This window comes from Andrographis paniculata, unplaced genomic scaffold (assembly GCF_009805555.1).
Source record: "Andrographis paniculata isolate CXL003 unplaced genomic scaffold, ASM980555v1 Contig62END, whole genome shotgun sequence".
Lineage (NCBI taxonomy): Eukaryota > Viridiplantae > Streptophyta > Magnoliopsida > Lamiales > Acanthaceae > Andrographis > Andrographis paniculata.
In genome coordinates, this window is record NW_026137598.1 from 6,430,568 (window position 1) to 6,447,352 (window position 16,785).

Consider the following 16,785-nt stretch of genomic DNA (forward strand, 5'->3'; position numbering starts at 1 on the left):
GGTATGGATTTACTTAAATGCAAATCTATCCGAAAATTTGAATTTAAAAAAAAAAAAAAATTCAATCCAAATCGAACCAAAATAATCTAAAATTTTAAATATTTGTTATTTTATATTTTTATAATTATTTTATAATATTAAGTATATAATATATAAAAAAAGTATATTAAAATATAATTAATAAATTTTATTTTTTATTAAAATATGGGTGTTGCATATTAACATTCGATATGCTGTTAATACAAAATTAAATTTTAAAATTAAACACTATAGCCGACACAATCACAAATTAATGTGCTTACACACCTTTCAAATATATATATACTTATTTAACTTATAAAATAAAGTATTAAAATACTATTATTTAACTCAAAATTCCAATTTCAGATAACTCTAAGAAAAATAACACCAATTATATTCAAAATCCACAATTCCCACTGTATCATAAAACTTCCATGGATTCATGGATCGTGGTTGTTGTTGTTGTTGTAGTTGTTACTATTTTCACTGCTGTTACTATTACGGATCACGGTGCGTTTTTTGTAGAAATTTATAGCCAAACAAAAACGCTGGCAATTTCCATCACCATCATTATTTTCATGATAGGCAAATACATGAATCCAATCCCCTTCCATCAACGTATTCGCCTTCATGAAATTTTCCCACTCGTTGGCAAGAACAATCTTATTTTCCGAAGCCAAATGTTTCAAATTAATGTTGTATTTTTTGCCCTCCGGATCAATAGTCGGGACCAAAAGCCAACCTTTACCGTATAAATTTTTTTTCTCATAATCTCCGAGAACCCCAACTAACCTATTGCTCCAAGGGATGTATAACATGTTGCCTTCTTCGATATCCAATTCCTTTAGCTTTCTCGAAAATAGAAAAGTTATGTCGTATCCTCCCCGGTCTCGAATCCGGCTTTGAATTATTGGATCGAACAATGACCCTGTTCTTAAAGGATTTTTTGCATTAATAGTAGCTAAGGATCCCCAATCAATTCGAACATTGCCATTGTTAGAAGAAATCAAATTATCATTGGATTTAGATGAACTCTTAACATGTAATTGATCCATGGAGATACTGTCGATGGAGATACTTTCTTCTTTAATATGTAATTGATCCATGGAAATACTATCAATGGAGATACTTTCTTCTTCTCCGATCATGGCAGTGGCCGTCGATCTTTTCCCGTAATCCAACGGTCCATAATTGAGTTGTAATTCCGTGCGGTCTTCCTCCATAAATTCTAACGTTAGGAAAATATTGATATCGTTGGGAACTTTTTAGAGACTTCTTGTGAGAATTTATAGGAACTCTTGAAAGAAAAAAAATCGATCTTGGTTAGAGGTGAGCATTTGGCTTTTCACTTCGGATTTAGCCAAATTCGGATATATTTTCTATTTGATTATTTAAAAAAAAAAAAAAAATCAATCCAAACAAAACAAAACAATTGAAATCTGAATTTAAAATCCAAATCAAACTGAAAATTCTTTTATTAATTTTTAAGTTTTATATATTTTGTTTGGATATTTTGTTCGCCCTAGTTTCGGTTATGATACATTCACAAAAATAGCTATATTATCTTTATATATATACATATATATATATAGTTTTTGTCCATGATTTATTTATCTTCTTTGAGTTGCTTATTTTGTATTTTATTTTAAATTTTACCGATTTTTTATTAGTTTATTTATTAGCGAATATTACAATGGAAGTAGGGTCTGTTTCTTGATTTAGTTTTAAAATTTTAATTTAGTTTTGATATTAAAATAATATATAATGAGATATTTTGTGAAAATATTTATAAAACGACGTAGTCTAATAGTAGAAAACTGAAATTTTGTGATAAAAGAAACATGCCCATAATTTTTATGGGTAAATTTTAAAAGCTCTAGTGAGAACTCTTAGGAACCGAAATTTCGAAAAAAAATCAGTTTCTGTTACAATATTTATTTACATATATATATATATATATATATATGATCAAAATTTTCTTTGTTAAACTAACCTCAAGAATATCTAGCCTTGCTATGGAGTCAAGTTCTTCTTCCTCTTCTCAATCTGTCATCATCGACGGACTTCCTAACGACATTGCAGACCTTATTTTCCAGAAGCTATGGGCAATCGATCGATGTCGATTAAGACTCGTATCAAAGGCATGGAGCGCCGCTCTTATCGCTAAACACATTCCTCCGGCAGCTTCCGAGCGTCCATGGCGGATCCTTTCGTCGGACTCCGGCGACGACCATCGCAATCCCAAGGAAATACAAATTCAAAGCTCAAATAAAATACACCGTTTCAAATTTCCGATCGCCGGTAATCGGTGCTGCTTCTGCGGCTCTTCCAAAGGTTGGCTCCTAATCGCAGGCGACGGCGGCGGCGGCGCCGCCGCCGCCGAACATGTGGAGGCGCTGCTATGGAGTCCTCTCTCCGGCAAGGTTCGGAATCTTCCTTCTCTATCGTCGATCCAATTTTTCCGGCAGGCCGCCGGGAAAGGCTACCGGAATGGAATTCACGGATTTGCCAAAGATTATATCTTGAAACTGCATGTCTTCTTCACCGACTCCATCGACCTCGCCGTCGCCGTTGTTCTTAAAGATCCGTACAAATCGCCGCCGGCCGACCGGCAATTGGTGGTTTGTAGGCCGGAGGACTTACATTGGACGGTTGTGGAGAGGAAGACGAAGGAAGCTCATATGATCGATATCCTCTTCCATAAACGGAAGCTTTTGGTCTACTGCAATTTGCAGAACCCTACCGGAGAAGACGACGGAATAAGCGGCGGCCGGCGTACCGTCGGCCTGGTTAACGGCGGCGGCGTGGAGGTGGAGGAGGTGATCGTGGCGTACGGAGCCAAAGCGATTAAAGATCGAAAACACGGAGGTTTCGATCAATCTGTATACGGCGATCACCTGGTGGCGCCGCCGCCGGGCGGCGAGGTTTTGGTGGTGAGTTCTATGACGAGACTGTACGGGAAGCGTCCGCTGTGGTATCTCTATAAATTGAAAGGATTTGAGGTTTGGAGAATTGATAGGAATGTCAACGGCGGGTGGTGTTTGCCGGCGGCGGCGCGGCGGCGGGAGATATTTGTGGGAGGAGGTAGTGAGGCTTTAGTGATGGATTGTGATGAGAATTTAGGAGACGATGTGATCTGGTTTATATATGATGGTGACTACAAGTACGGTCCCGACGGGATAATTGTTCGTTCGTATGTTCGCCAAGAAGGTCAATTCAATCTGCGAGAGAAGGTCGTTACGAATTTTAAGAGCACTTCTGTTGGCTGGTTTTCGCCGAACCTGTGGTGATTGAGATATTTTGTGAGAAAAAAATGTATCTACTTTTTTATTTTCTGACGTGGTTACAAATCTAGCCAACTAGGTCAATCCTTACCGGACAAATTTTATTTCTCTTTGCCACTGTATAAAATATACTCCCCTTCGCTAGTATTTATCTATTAATTTATTTTTTGTACGGAATGTAGTAGAAATAAATGTAAAAAAGATTAAACTAACCTTATTAGTATTATTTGTGTAATATATTGTAAATTACAAAGATATTTGTAATGTTAAGTAGATAATACAATTACTAAAAAAATAAAAAATATTTTGTTATGGATGAATCAAAATAAAAAAATAGATAGATTGTTGAGGGATAGATAGAGTATATTGTATTGATATGTATTTGGAACAAAGGGAGTACTTTTTTCCAATTTATTTTGTCATATATTTATATTTTTATCTGTTCTATATAATTACATACTTTAATCATATTTTAAATTTCATAATTTATAATTTATAATTCAATTAAATTATTTAATTATCTTAATTTCAATTTTTAATTATTTTTATTAAATCATAATTATTTTTACTAATACACTTATTAATTATTTATTAATTACACAATATGCGCAGTTTCGGTAGCGACTGCGGATTACTACGTCATTAAAAAATATATATATTTAGTTTTTAATTTATAGTTGTTATATTTTATAAATACTATTCTATGGTCCACAAATGATTAATTTTCTTTTTTTTTGTTTGTCCCACAAAATATCTTATCTATATTATGAGATTGTCAGATTGATCGTTAAAATAAATGGGCCAACGAATTAAAACGCACTTTCGATAAACTCAAATTCAAATGATGAATAAGATCAAATCTAAATATAAATATATTAAATTTAAAATTGAATATCTAAAATATCTTTTGATAATGCTAAATAAATATATATATATATTTTTTGTATTATATAAAATTTTATTCTTTATAAAATAATAAAATTTTTAAAAATAAATTATTAAAAAAAAGAGATGATTTATGACAGTAAGGAATGAATAATATTATTTTAACATTTTGAGAAATTAGCCCTATTGGCCGTGAGCACATAAAAGATTAACCTATGATATTTTAATTTGAAAAATTTGTATCACATGTTCGATAAGATATTAGTATAGTAATTGCAGTCATGCTGGTTTGTAGTTTGTACCATATATTTACAAAAATAGCCGTTGTTACATGACAATGTTTTTGTCGATAAATTAACGAGACGACGTCGTATCTGATTCTTTACAAAACCCTAACCCCTGAATTCTCCTTCAACGCGGGCCTCCATTCCATTCCAGGCCCCCGCTTCTCTGTGGTGCTCGAACCAGAACTTCCATGGAGGAAAACCCAGAGGCTGCTGCTCCTTCAAAGCCAAAGCCAGTCAACCTATGCGGGGAGTGCAATATTAACCCCTCAAAGTACAAGTGCCCGGGCTGTTCTATCCGCTCGTGTAGCCTCCCTTGCGTCAATTCCCACAAGCAGCGCACTGGTTGCACCGGGAAAAGGTCCTTCACCAAGGTCGTTCCGACGTCACAATTTGATGATAATCTCCTCCTTTCAGGTAATAATCAATTTTTTTTTTAGGCGAATTCGGGTTCATATCTTCGCACTTTTATTGCCAGTTGAAGTTGTTCGTAGAGTTTACCCTTGTTTGTTAGTGGACTTTTTATTTTCGCTTGAATGTATAGACTTTTTGGAAGCAGTTAGGTTGTGGACTTTGTTTCTGTTTGGCGATTTCTGTTGATTTGTGCGGTGATGTGCGATGTTTTTGTGAATGAATGGTCTTTGATTTGGTTAATTATTATTTTTAATTTTATATTATTTCATGATTCCACTGTGACAAAAAGATAGGAGTGAATTGCAAGGTCGTAAGATTTATGGATTCGATGAATGTGGGAATCTAATTTGAATATGAACTTAAGCCAAGGATAGTTAGTGATTTTAGATTGATGCACTGCGGGAAAAAGGTGTTAATTGTTGAATTTTCTTGATAAAATAAACAACAAAGTGTGAGATTTCGGCATAGAATCAGTAAAGTAGTCTAGTAAAGTTTTTATGAGATTGTTTCACTTATTTGTGAGATATTTCTACATGGTTGCGTTTCTTTGTTGTGTTTCAAAAGTAGTTTGATTACTCCCTGATGAATGTAATGTGTTATATATATATAGTTTTGGTGCATGATCTATCCAACTTCTTTGAGTCGTTAACATTGCACTTTATTTTAAATTTTACTGGTTTTTGCCCCAATGCAAGAGTTTTAAATTACTCTTTGCTCTGCTCGCCATATAATGTGTATTGGTTTATTCATCAGCATGTGGAGTAAAGTTTGGTAGTCAGTGTTACTCGTATAAGAACAGCCTTATTTTGGAGAGGTGTTTAATATTTTTGCCACGGCTATTTTGCTTAAATTTGATAGATTACAACTTGCTTGAGGATGTGAAGCGATTTACTGATTCTGCTCAGAGGATGAGAGTTAAATTATGTGGTTATCCTCGTTTCAAGCTTCCGTATCCCCTCAAAAGTCTTCAAAATGCTGCTGGAAGTCGCAGGACAAAACTGATGATTCTTTCAAATGGAATGTCAAAGAGACAGATTAACCGTACTCGTTACAACAACAGGTAGTTTCAAAATCCATGGGATTGATTTTGTGGTATATGCTTGTCTTTCTTAGGGTTCCTTGACAAGAACATGTGGAGTTTATCTATCCTATTGATTTGATTACCAGTGAAAATTAAAGCTCACTTATTCGATCTTTGTTCCAGGGATAAATACATATCTTGGACCATTGAGTGGCGGTTTCATTCCACTGACGTTGTATTGCTCGATCATGGGTGAGGAATTTGGCAATTGAATTAATGCATTGAATTGTTTTCCGGGACATGTGAATTGTTAACGTTGTTGCATTACATTAAAATGCCTAGTTTGTAGTGTTGATATAAAATGTTCTTTCACTACAGAGTACACGAGAATTCAACTATGTCGTATGTGATTGAGAAACATCTAAAGCCTAGTCCTTGGAATCACAAATTGAGGCAATTCTGCGACCAGGCCCTGGATTCCTTGAAATTCTTCATTCGCAAATATCCAACGGTGATCTATAGTCTGTTTTGGTTTTTTCTCGTCTACTTTTTCTAACTTATTTTGATATTACGGAAAAGGCTTTGCTGTTCTTGATTCTGTTGAGGGATTTGTTGGTTAATATTATTCTCTTAACATGCAGGGACCAAAATCACCTTTTTTCCGGCTAAACATTAGGGCACCAATTCGTCAACAATTGGCTAACATAACCGTCTTGGAGTACCCGGTAATCCATGTCTTTCTACCTTCACATAAATGTGATTTTGACATAATCAACGATTGGAATACAAGTAAGGCAGAGATTCGAGAGCCAGTTCACCTCGATCAACCAAGTCCTAAAGGCGTTGTATTTAAGGAGGAAGAAATTGAAGATGATGAATCTTTAGATCCTTGCATTTCAGATCTCAAGAACCTTGAGAAAAACGAATCCAAGAGTGCATCAAAAGAGCCGGCGCAAAGCCCCCCGCCTGCTGGAAAGACAAACCAGACTGGATCAGTTACTCATGGCAATACACTCATCGCAAGATCTGAAGATAATACTATAGGCCACGATATTGAGCAGCTGCTAGCTGATATTCCCGACTTGGATTTTGATTTTGACTTTGATTTTGATTTCGAATCATCTCTAGTGGATGTCTATGACCTTACGGCGGAGACAAGCTCCACTGACTTTCTTGATTTCAACGGGGTGTCAGCTAATCAAAAGGATCTAGATCGCAATGATTGTCCCATGATTGATGAAGAACTCGAGGAAGGGGAGATCGCATAAGTAGCTTGTTTCCCAACATAGAAAGGTTTCCACAGAGACACGGCCTCGGATGATATCGGCATTTGTCCGGTTTCGATTTTCGACAGTTTCCCAACATAGAAAGGTACCTCCATCTCCTGATTTCATCTCTCTTTTCTGCAAAACATCATAAAGATTTGATATTTATCTGTTAATATTTGGCTGAGATTCTATTTTGGGAATTTCCAGCTACAATTTTGCCAGCCATTGTAGATGTAGATGAAGTGTGTTATTTGTGATATTTGAGAATTTTTAAATTGTTAATTAATTTCAGGTAAGAGTTATGTCTTCACATGCTACAATATGGTGACTTACAATAGTTAGTTATATATTGAACAGTGATCAGGTGATTAGCACCTAAAAATAATTAAATAGCTTCAATATAATTAGTGAAAAATAATTATAAAACTCTTAACAAAATTTTGGTGGATTGGGTTTGAAATTAATCACTTCTTGATTAGAAAATATATTAATAATTACCTAATAATGTCTTAGGGTGTGTTTACTTAACAATTTTTGTTTTTATTTTTTCAAATTTTCTAATATTCAACCTTATGATTTCTTATAAAAAAAAGTACATGTTTGTTTGTCTCTATAAAACATTATATTTAAATATAAAAAAATAGGTACAAAATCGAATTTTCATTGTTTTATTTTGATACTATTTTACTAAACAATAAATTACCAATTTTTATCTTCTTTTTTTTTTTAAAAAAAATAAATAAATAAATAAAATTTGTGAATCCTCTACTGATATTTTTAAAAATTATATATATTCTTAAGTTTTTCTTTTCGTGAACTTTTAATTGATCAATTTCTTCATAAAGAAAACAAATAATTTCTTGTACGACACTTAATTTGTGGAAGATAGAATTATTAAACTATTTAGAGTGTACAATTCTTGAAGCAATCTCAATTGAAAAGATGTATGATCTCATAAGTTGATTGTAAGATTACATATTATATAGCCCCACAAAACAAATGGAATTTTTTTTTTTTTATACTTAGAAGTTATTTTTATTAAAAAAAATATATTATATTGCTAACTTATATATATAATTCAAAGAACTTCAAACACATAACCTAAGAAATATAATATAAAACACAATCTCCCTAAAATTACTTCAAAATACAAATATTATACACACATAAGAAATAGACAAAAAAAAAAAAAAAAATGTCATGTAAGCATTGATTATTATTTTGACACTTTAAGCTAATTTTAAACTATAATCAATACTATTAAGTCTGTACAATTTCAAATATAATATTTTATGAGAGAAGTGAATAATATTTATTTTAATTTGAAATTGCAAGCAAACAAATTGTATTTAAGTATGTTTGAAATATATTTTTTTGATATTTTAAATTATTTTTAAAATAAAAATTAATATTTTATATTAAATTGTTTAAGTGAATAAAATATATATTATATATTTGGTGTGAATATTTGTATATAATATATTTTTCGTATAAAAATATATTATTGAAATAGTAAAATTTTGAATTGAAATAATTGTTTGATGTGATATAAATATGTATTGATGTAATATTTTGAATGTAAAATTTTAATTTTAGTGTAATATAATAAATAAAAAATAGGTATTTCATGTGATTTGGTTTTATATTTTACTATTCTAATATTTTTTCTCCAAAAATATCACATCAAACTCCTTAAGAAAAATATTTTTTGAAAGTTTGTAATTTCGCAAGCCGCCATAACAGGACCGAAAATAATTAGGCTATTATGGGCCCAAATAATGACAAAATGGGCCTTCAAGCCCATGGCCCACACTATTATCACATACACGGTACACCTACTTTGGAGTCGTCATCATTCAAGTCGGGAATTTTTCGGATATTTGACTATTTATTATTATTATTACCCTAATTCGATTCAATTAATTAAACTGCATTGGATCGGGTCGGGTTTGACCGAACCCTACCCAACCGAATGCCCACCGCTACACCTACCTTCCATACAACTTGCCCTCTCATATGCACCTACATTTTATATATATACGTAACACATAACCTCTTCTTCAATTTCCTCCCCCCCCCCCCCCCCTCTCTCTATATATATTATATTTAGGAGTTACATATATTTGATAATAAAAATAAAAATCTATAAATAATATAATTTAAGTTGTTCTAAAATAAAAAAAATATTTTGTTGTAAGACACACGAAAATAGTAAAAATAATACTTTAAATTTGTATAATACATAATAATAATAATAATAATAATAATAATATACAATAAATAGACTATAAATACATTAATAATAATTACATAATAATATACCATAAATGCACTAATTATAAATAAACTATAAATGCCTTAATAATAAATGTATAATAAATGAGTTTGTTTGTTTAACCATAATTTGGTTGACATAGTTTTCAATATATATCGTATATATATTTTTTATTTTTTCACAAAAATAAAATAAAATTAATATTCAATACAAAATATTATTTTTATATATTATTAACACAATTCTTCATACTTAATATAAAAAATAATTACAACTAAAACACTACACAAACAAACTGAACGTGCCTTAGTTGGATATGTTCGGACCATCATAAATTAAATAAATTACTTCAAACTCAACTTTTTAACTCAAAAGCTCAATCGCTAATCAAAGGCACCCAACTTTTAATCTAATTGATATAATAAATCATAAGAACAATAAGCTAAATATCTAAAATATTTGTAAAACCCTTCCGATTCAAGTGATATCGCATAAACAATTTGAATTTGTTAAAAGAAATTGGAGATGACAATGAAAGAATAGTCCACTAGTTTTAATAATATCAAAATTAAATACAAATAGAATTTCGAAATTAAAAAAAAAATCTTCGGATACATTCCAAATTAAACGTACTTGCAAGAAACATGACTTAATGAAAAATATTTGGTAATTAAATAATAAATATACGTAATATATAAATTCAAATAGTAACCTCTAATCTAATTAATGTAACTAAACTAAACTAAACTAAAATATAATATAATAAATCTAACCAAATAATGACATAATTTAATAATTATTGTAATAGAAATTTAATATATGTATAATACATGTCTATATATAGAGATAAGGAAACACAGCACATTTAGTTCATTGCTCAAAAATTGAAAGAAGAAATTCTATTCAATGGCGACTGCAGTCGTAAGCAGTTTCTTCATCCTTCTCCTCCTCCTTATTATAGTTTCGCCGCCGTCCTCCGCCGCCGCCGCCGTCGCCGGATCTGAATCGAACGGCCGGCCGCATTTCAACCGCAGCAGTTTGCCACCTGGTTTCCTCATCGGAGTTGCCTCTTCTGCCTATCAGGTGCTGTGCACGTGCATCCAACCTGATTTTCATCTGCTAATTTTGATATAAAATTAATATATTATATTATATTTTAAATGATTATCGACTCGAATATTTTATTTTTCAATATTTGTATTTGTTGAGTTGTAAGAATTGTTAAAATTATTAAATCTACGAAATTATACAGTTCGATTACTCAATAGTTTTAATATATATTTTATTGGTTTGTGTATTTTTAATACGATTATTTTGTAATATAGTAAAATTTATTTTAAAATATTTATATTTCAATATAATTTTATGAATTGCAGTACGAAGGAGCGGCATTTGAAGACGGCAAAGGACCTAGCATTTGGGATACTTTCGCTCATAATTCTTCGGGTACAAAATAATTTACGGTAAAATGTGACCGAATTGGCATCACATAGTGTCAAATTATTCTTTAATTTATCTATAAATTTTCTTTATATTCTCAAATTTCTTGTATTTAAGTTTTTATTTTTCTCAATAAATTTTCAATTTTTTCTTATTTAAAATTCTATCAAATTCTTATTTTTCTCATTTATCTTTTGCAGTCAATTTAATATTAAAAACATTTATAATTTTTTGCACAAATATCGTTATAATAGTATTACAAAACTCTAATAGAAATAATTACAATTTAGATATGAACCCTAAATATAATTAATCTACTGGAAAAAGTTTGGTGTAGTGTCCCATCGTGGCTATGAATTATTCCTTACTGCATTATTTATTTAAATTTAAATCTAAATTAACCTATGGAGTATATATATGATATGTATGCTGACAATATCGACCATGATGTTTTCTTTACTTATTATTTATAATAATTTAACTGACAAAATCTTTTTGCTGATCCCTTCAAATATACGGATGTCGTTCATTTTCTTTTAATTTTAATTTTATTTTTTTATTTAAATAATAATCTAAATATATATTCCCTCCGTCCAATTTTTATTGTCCTAAAATATATTTGCACAGTTTTTTTAATAATTGTTTTTTGTTATGAATTGACAAATTTGCCCATAATTGTAGTGTAGAAATGAAAAGTAATAAATGAATGAAGAGTAAAAATGTAAAATTTTTATTAAAAAAATTAAATATGACAATAGTTATTGTACGTCCGAAATAGAAAAATAGGACATTAGTTTGTAAACGGATAGAGTATAAGATATTATTACTATGTTATTAATTTATTAAAAAATCATGAAAAATAAAATAATATGAATTTTAAAATAATTGCCAAAATTTGTAGAAGTCTTGTTTTGATGTCGTAATTCACTATTTTTTTTTTCAAAATTATTAAATTAAAATTTTATCTTTTATTTAACATATTATATATATATATATCTATATCTATATATATAAGTTTTAATCCAAAACCGAAACAATATTTTATAATATAGATGAATAATAGTGACTGACCAAAATAAATCTTTAAAAAAGAAAAACTTTTGTTTATGTTGCACTTTATTTAAATAAACTTGTCTATTCAATAATTATTTGGTCAAATTAATGGTGTATAATATTATATATTCCCTCCGTCCCAGATACCGTGTCTGCTGTCCCACATACGGTATCTGCTGTCATGTGATACAGTATTTTAGAAGAAATGTAATTAGTAGATAATTAAACATATATTAGTAAAAATAATTATTCTATAATATAAATAATTATAAATTAAGATTAAGATAACTAATTAGTTTAATTAAAATTAAAAAAAATAAATTGAAAAGTTTAAAATGCGATTAAAGTGTGTAATCATTTTCAAAAAAAAAAGTGACGTGGGACAAACAACAACGGCAACATGGACATGGTATGTGGAACAGAGGGAGTATAATTTTAGTATTTTATTTTATTTTCTAGACCAAATACACAGCGGCCGGCTGCCGGCTGGGCCCTCGGCCCATCCTTTATAAGTATTTAACAATCTTCCTCCGACCCAAATAATTACATCAGTTTTATTTATTTATTTTATTTTATTTTATTGTCGACCAAATTTAAGCATAAAATGTTTATAATAAAAAAATTTATCCGTTTATAATATAATTATAACTAATTTTTCATTGTTTTTTCAATTTTTATTAGTTTTGTTAATATTTTAATAATAAATTTTCATGTCCCGGATTCAATAAAAGTGGCATAAAAATTTTAGGAGAGAGTATTATTATTGAAATAATTAAAACAAAAAAACCAAAATTTAATTAAAAATATAATCATTTTAAAAATTATACATATATTTAATATTATTTTTGAAATTACTTTTTTTTTTGTCTAATTTGTATATAATTATTCTATATTGATTTTTTTTTAAAACTTGTTTTGGAGCTATTTATAATTTTTTTCCCTGAAATATATATATCTAATATTTATTTTTTATTTAAAATATTATATTAAAAAATATTTTATACAAAATGTTACATTTACATGCACCAAATATTTACATTCTAATTAATTTTTAATTATTTTTATTATTTTCAAAATTCCAAAATACTTTCAATATATATATATATATAAATATCATTTTAAATTTTACAGATAAAATAGCTGATAGGAGCAATGGAGATGTGGCCCTCGATTTCTATCACCGGTATAAGGTAATTCTTTCTTATAGAATTCTATTTATATTATTAATTTAAAAATTGAAAAAAAAAAAAAAATAGTCCATGGAGATTCAATAATATATCATTAATTTTTTTGTAATTTGTATTTAAATTTTTTTTAGATGGTAAATAAAAAGATTTTTTTTTTAATTTAAAAAAACATTATTGTATACACAATATGGAATTAAATAAAGAGATAAAATAAATAATACTGAATACGATTTTGGATTTTATTAATTTGATTTGCTCTAAATTAAATAAATAAAAATAAAATAAAAATTGGATGCAGGATGATATTAAATTGATGAAATATTTAGGAGTTGAAAGCTTCAGGATGTCGATATCTTGGCCAAGAATATTGCCTCGTAAGTTTGCTTACATTACAACTCGACAATATGGATATGATTTATTTAACTATTGCTATTATATATAAAAAAAATATTTTTAATATATATTTTACTTGTAAGAAGAAACAAATTAAATTAAATTAATTTAATTGTCTCAATATAATTTCTCAGGTGGAAAGCTAAGTGGGGGAGTGAACAAGAAAGGAATAGCTTTTTACAACAATGTTTTCAATGAGCTCATTGCAAATGGTAAATTTATTTTTACTTATTTAAATACATACATCTCATCCTTATAATTATGTAATTTCTTTACTATAGTCGTAATTATTTATTTAAAATGGTAAATTTATTTTTACTTATTTAAATACATACATCTCATCCTTATAATTATGTAATTTCTTTACTATAGTCGTAATTATTTATTTGTTTTGAATTATAGGTATAACTCCATTTGTTACGTTGTTTCATTGGGACCTTCCCCAAGCATTGGAGGATGAGTATAAAGGCTTCCTAAGCCCTCGTGTTATGTAAATTAACTCGCAAGATTATAAATTTAGTACATTTATAATTTTCGATTTTTTTTTCAAGAACCCGTCACTAAATTTAGGTGCTTATTCATACTAATTTATTCGACCGCAGCGATGATTATAGAGATTTTGCGGACATTTGCTTCAAAGAATTCGGTGATCGCATTAAGCATTGGATCACTTTCAATGAGCCATTCGTTTTTATCAACGGAGGATATGATGGCGGCTTGGTAGGAAATTTAGCGCCCGGAAGATGCACTTCTAGGGCTAAATGCCGTCAAGGAAATTCCGCGACCGAACCATATATTGTTGGTCATCATATACTCCTCAGTCATGCCGTTGCCGTGGAACTATACAAGAAGAAATATCAGGTTTTATTTTTTTTGAAAAAAAAATAAATTATTAAATCACTATACGAGCACGCTCAATAACAGTATGTTAGATAATATTAAGTGAAAGAACTTTTATTGCACAAGCCTATTGAAAAGAAAATTACTACTTCAGTTCGGTTCTAAGGGTCTCATTTACTTTTTGCGTGTTGATATTTGAATATTAATTATTATATAAAAATATAATACAAATTAAGAGAAAATGACAAAAATACTTATATTAGTGTCTTGTAATACTATTCTAACGAAATTTATGCAAAAAAAAATTATACAAATGTAAAGATATTTTTAATGTTAAGTACAATGACGCAAAAGATAAATAATACCCTTAGAACCGAACGGAAAAAATACTTTAGTTAGAATATTTAAATACATTATTCTAATTACAACATATATTCAAACTCGATATACAAATGTTGTATAGGCAACTCAAAAGGGGAAAATAGGAATTACTCAAATTAGCCATTGGATGGTGCCAAGTTCCAAAAACAAACTCGATCATGAAGCAGCTTATCGTGCACTTGATTTTATGTACGGATGGTAAGTAAAACATAAATAAATTTAGAATTTAATTTATATTAAACATAATTATGTTAATATGTATGTATTGTATTTTTTATCGAATTTTTATGTGATGGTATAAATGATTTTTTGAAGGTTTATGGATCCAATAGTCGACGGTGACTATCCGAAAATCATGAGATCTATCGTCGGACATCGTTTGCCTCAGTTTACAAAATCTCAAAGTTCAATGCTGAAAGGATCATTCGATTTTATTGGATTGAATTATTATACTGGAAAATATGCATCTCCTATTGTGAATCATAATCAAGATGTTAGCAGCACAACCGACAATATGGTCAATCTTACTTGTAAGTTTATTATTATTATTATTATTTTTTAAGTAAATAAATAATTAGGGTTTTCCAAAATAACATTTCAAATATTGTGAAGTTAAAAGGTTATTTTCGGGTTTTAATTTAATATCTTCACAAATTTTACTTAAACATCGATATTGAATCGTTATGCATATATATATATGTTATTAATCCTAATTACCTTATTTACGTGTGTATATATACAGCAAGTATTAATGGTGTGCCGATCGGAGAGGCAGTAAGTACTTATAATCCAAAATTTTAATCTCGAACCATATTTTAAATTATTTATTTATTTATTGATTAATATTTGCTATAATTAAATTCGATTTTCAGACAGGATCTCCAGCATTTCTTGTGTATCCCCAAGGACTATATGAACTTTTAGTTTATACAAAGAAAAAATACAACCACCCTGAAATTTATATCACAGAAACTGGTATGTTTTAAATATAATTATTACGCTTAGTATACTCTCATGTTTTAGGGAATAGGAATTGTTTATTTGCCTATTGATTTTAATTTTTTTTTTTACAACAAAAATATTTATTTGAAATATAATTTGGGATTCATTCATGTTAAAAATATTAATGAAATGGAAAAAGATTTATCTATTGATTTTTATTTTTTTAAATTTTTTTCTCGTGTTTAGGAATGCCCGATGCGAAAAATGGCAATGTGCAAACCAACGACACTCAAAGAGTGAATTTTTATGATAGTCATCTTCAGGCTGTTCAACGATCTATTCAGTAAGTATATATTAAGTATATGTATACGATCTCTTATTTAAAAATTGTTTTTTTTTTTTTTTTGTTAGATGTAATTATGTAAAAGTCTTAGGTGATGATATTATTATATTTTTCTAATTAATTTTTTATTCACAATTTTGAAATTACATAAGAACTATTCTTGAAACTCTATATGAATTTTACTAGCTTCATATATATTCTATCCATTATTTTGATACTAGAAACTCTAGTAAAATATATTAAGAAAAAAAAAAAAATTGCAATTATTTTTGAAATTTTAAATTCGATATCATACTATATTATTGAAGATACGATTAAACATTTAATTTTATAAATAACTAATATATTGTATTTATCGATCAGGCATGGTGCAAACGTAAAGGGCTTCTTTGCTTGGACATTTCTCGATTGTTTGGAATGGGGTTCCGGCTTTACTATCCGATTCGGCCTTTGTTACGTGGATTACAAAAATGGACTTAAAAGAATCCCCAAGGAATCAGCTCTTTGGTTCAAGAAATTTTTAGGAAAGAATTAAAAAGAATTTCGTGCATTGCTTCGATGTTTTTAGTCATCACATGATTGAATAATAATGAGTGTTGTTCTCATTTCATCGTAACTTTTTGAAATATATACATTTTTGTGTAATGTATATTTGTTTTTATTTTCAAATAGATATTGTACTCACAATACTTTCGAATAAAAAGTACGATGTATCCAATGAGAATGTAAGAGATGAGTTCACATGCATTTTTGT

General features: G+C 29.1%; 2 protein-coding genes across 2 annotated transcripts; both read left to right on the top strand.

Moving 5' to 3' along the window:
- Window positions 1–4,562: 4,562 nt before the first annotated feature.
- Window positions 4,563–7,487, top strand: LOC127260498 (putative box C/D snoRNA protein SPCC613.07). The gene is made up of 5 exons (XM_051288229.1): window positions 4,563–4,891; window positions 5,747–5,948; window positions 6,093–6,161; window positions 6,288–6,420; window positions 6,551–7,487. The coding sequence occupies exons 1-5, from the start codon at window positions 4,666–4,668 to the stop codon at window positions 7,175–7,177; spliced, it is 1,257 nt and encodes a 418-aa protein (XP_051144186.1). The 5' UTR covers window positions 4,563–4,665; the 3' UTR covers window positions 7,178–7,487.
- A 2,851-nt stretch (window positions 7,488–10,338) lies between these two features.
- Window positions 10,339–16,767, top strand: LOC127261008 (beta-glucosidase 12-like). The gene is made up of 13 exons (XM_051289129.1): window positions 10,339–10,535; window positions 10,829–10,898; window positions 13,077–13,135; window positions 13,431–13,506; window positions 13,660–13,737; window positions 13,928–14,015; window positions 14,128–14,386; window positions 14,829–14,944; window positions 15,062–15,276; window positions 15,489–15,520; window positions 15,619–15,721; window positions 15,935–16,031; window positions 16,395–16,767. Exons 1-13 carry the CDS (start codon window positions 10,359–10,361, stop codon window positions 16,564–16,566), a joined length of 1,542 nt encoding a protein of 513 aa, XP_051145086.1. The 5' UTR covers window positions 10,339–10,358; the 3' UTR covers window positions 16,567–16,767.
- Window positions 16,768–16,785: the final 18 nt, after the last annotated feature.

Coding starts and splice junctions, on each gene's coding strand:
- LOC127261008 (XM_051289129.1), top strand. CDS start 10,359: ATGGCGACTGCAGTCGTAAGCAGTTTCTTCATCCTTCTCCTCCTCCTT. Junction 13,507..13,659: donor TTGGCCAAGAATATTGCCTC/GTAAGTTTGCTT, acceptor ATAATTTCTCAG/GTGGAAAGCTAAGTGGGGGA. Junction 14,016..14,127: donor TTCCTAAGCCCTCGTGTTAT/GTAAATTAACTC, acceptor ATTCGACCGCAG/CGATGATTATAGAGATTTTG.
- LOC127260498 (XM_051288229.1), top strand. CDS start 4,666: ATGGAGGAAAACCCAGAGGCTGCTGCTCCTTCAAAGCCAAAGCCAGTC. Junction 4,892..5,746: donor TGATAATCTCCTCCTTTCAG/GTAATAATCAAT, acceptor TAAATTTGATAG/ATTACAACTTGCTTGAGGAT. Junction 6,162..6,287: donor GTTGTATTGCTCGATCATGG/GTGAGGAATTTG, acceptor CTTTCACTACAG/AGTACACGAGAATTCAACTA.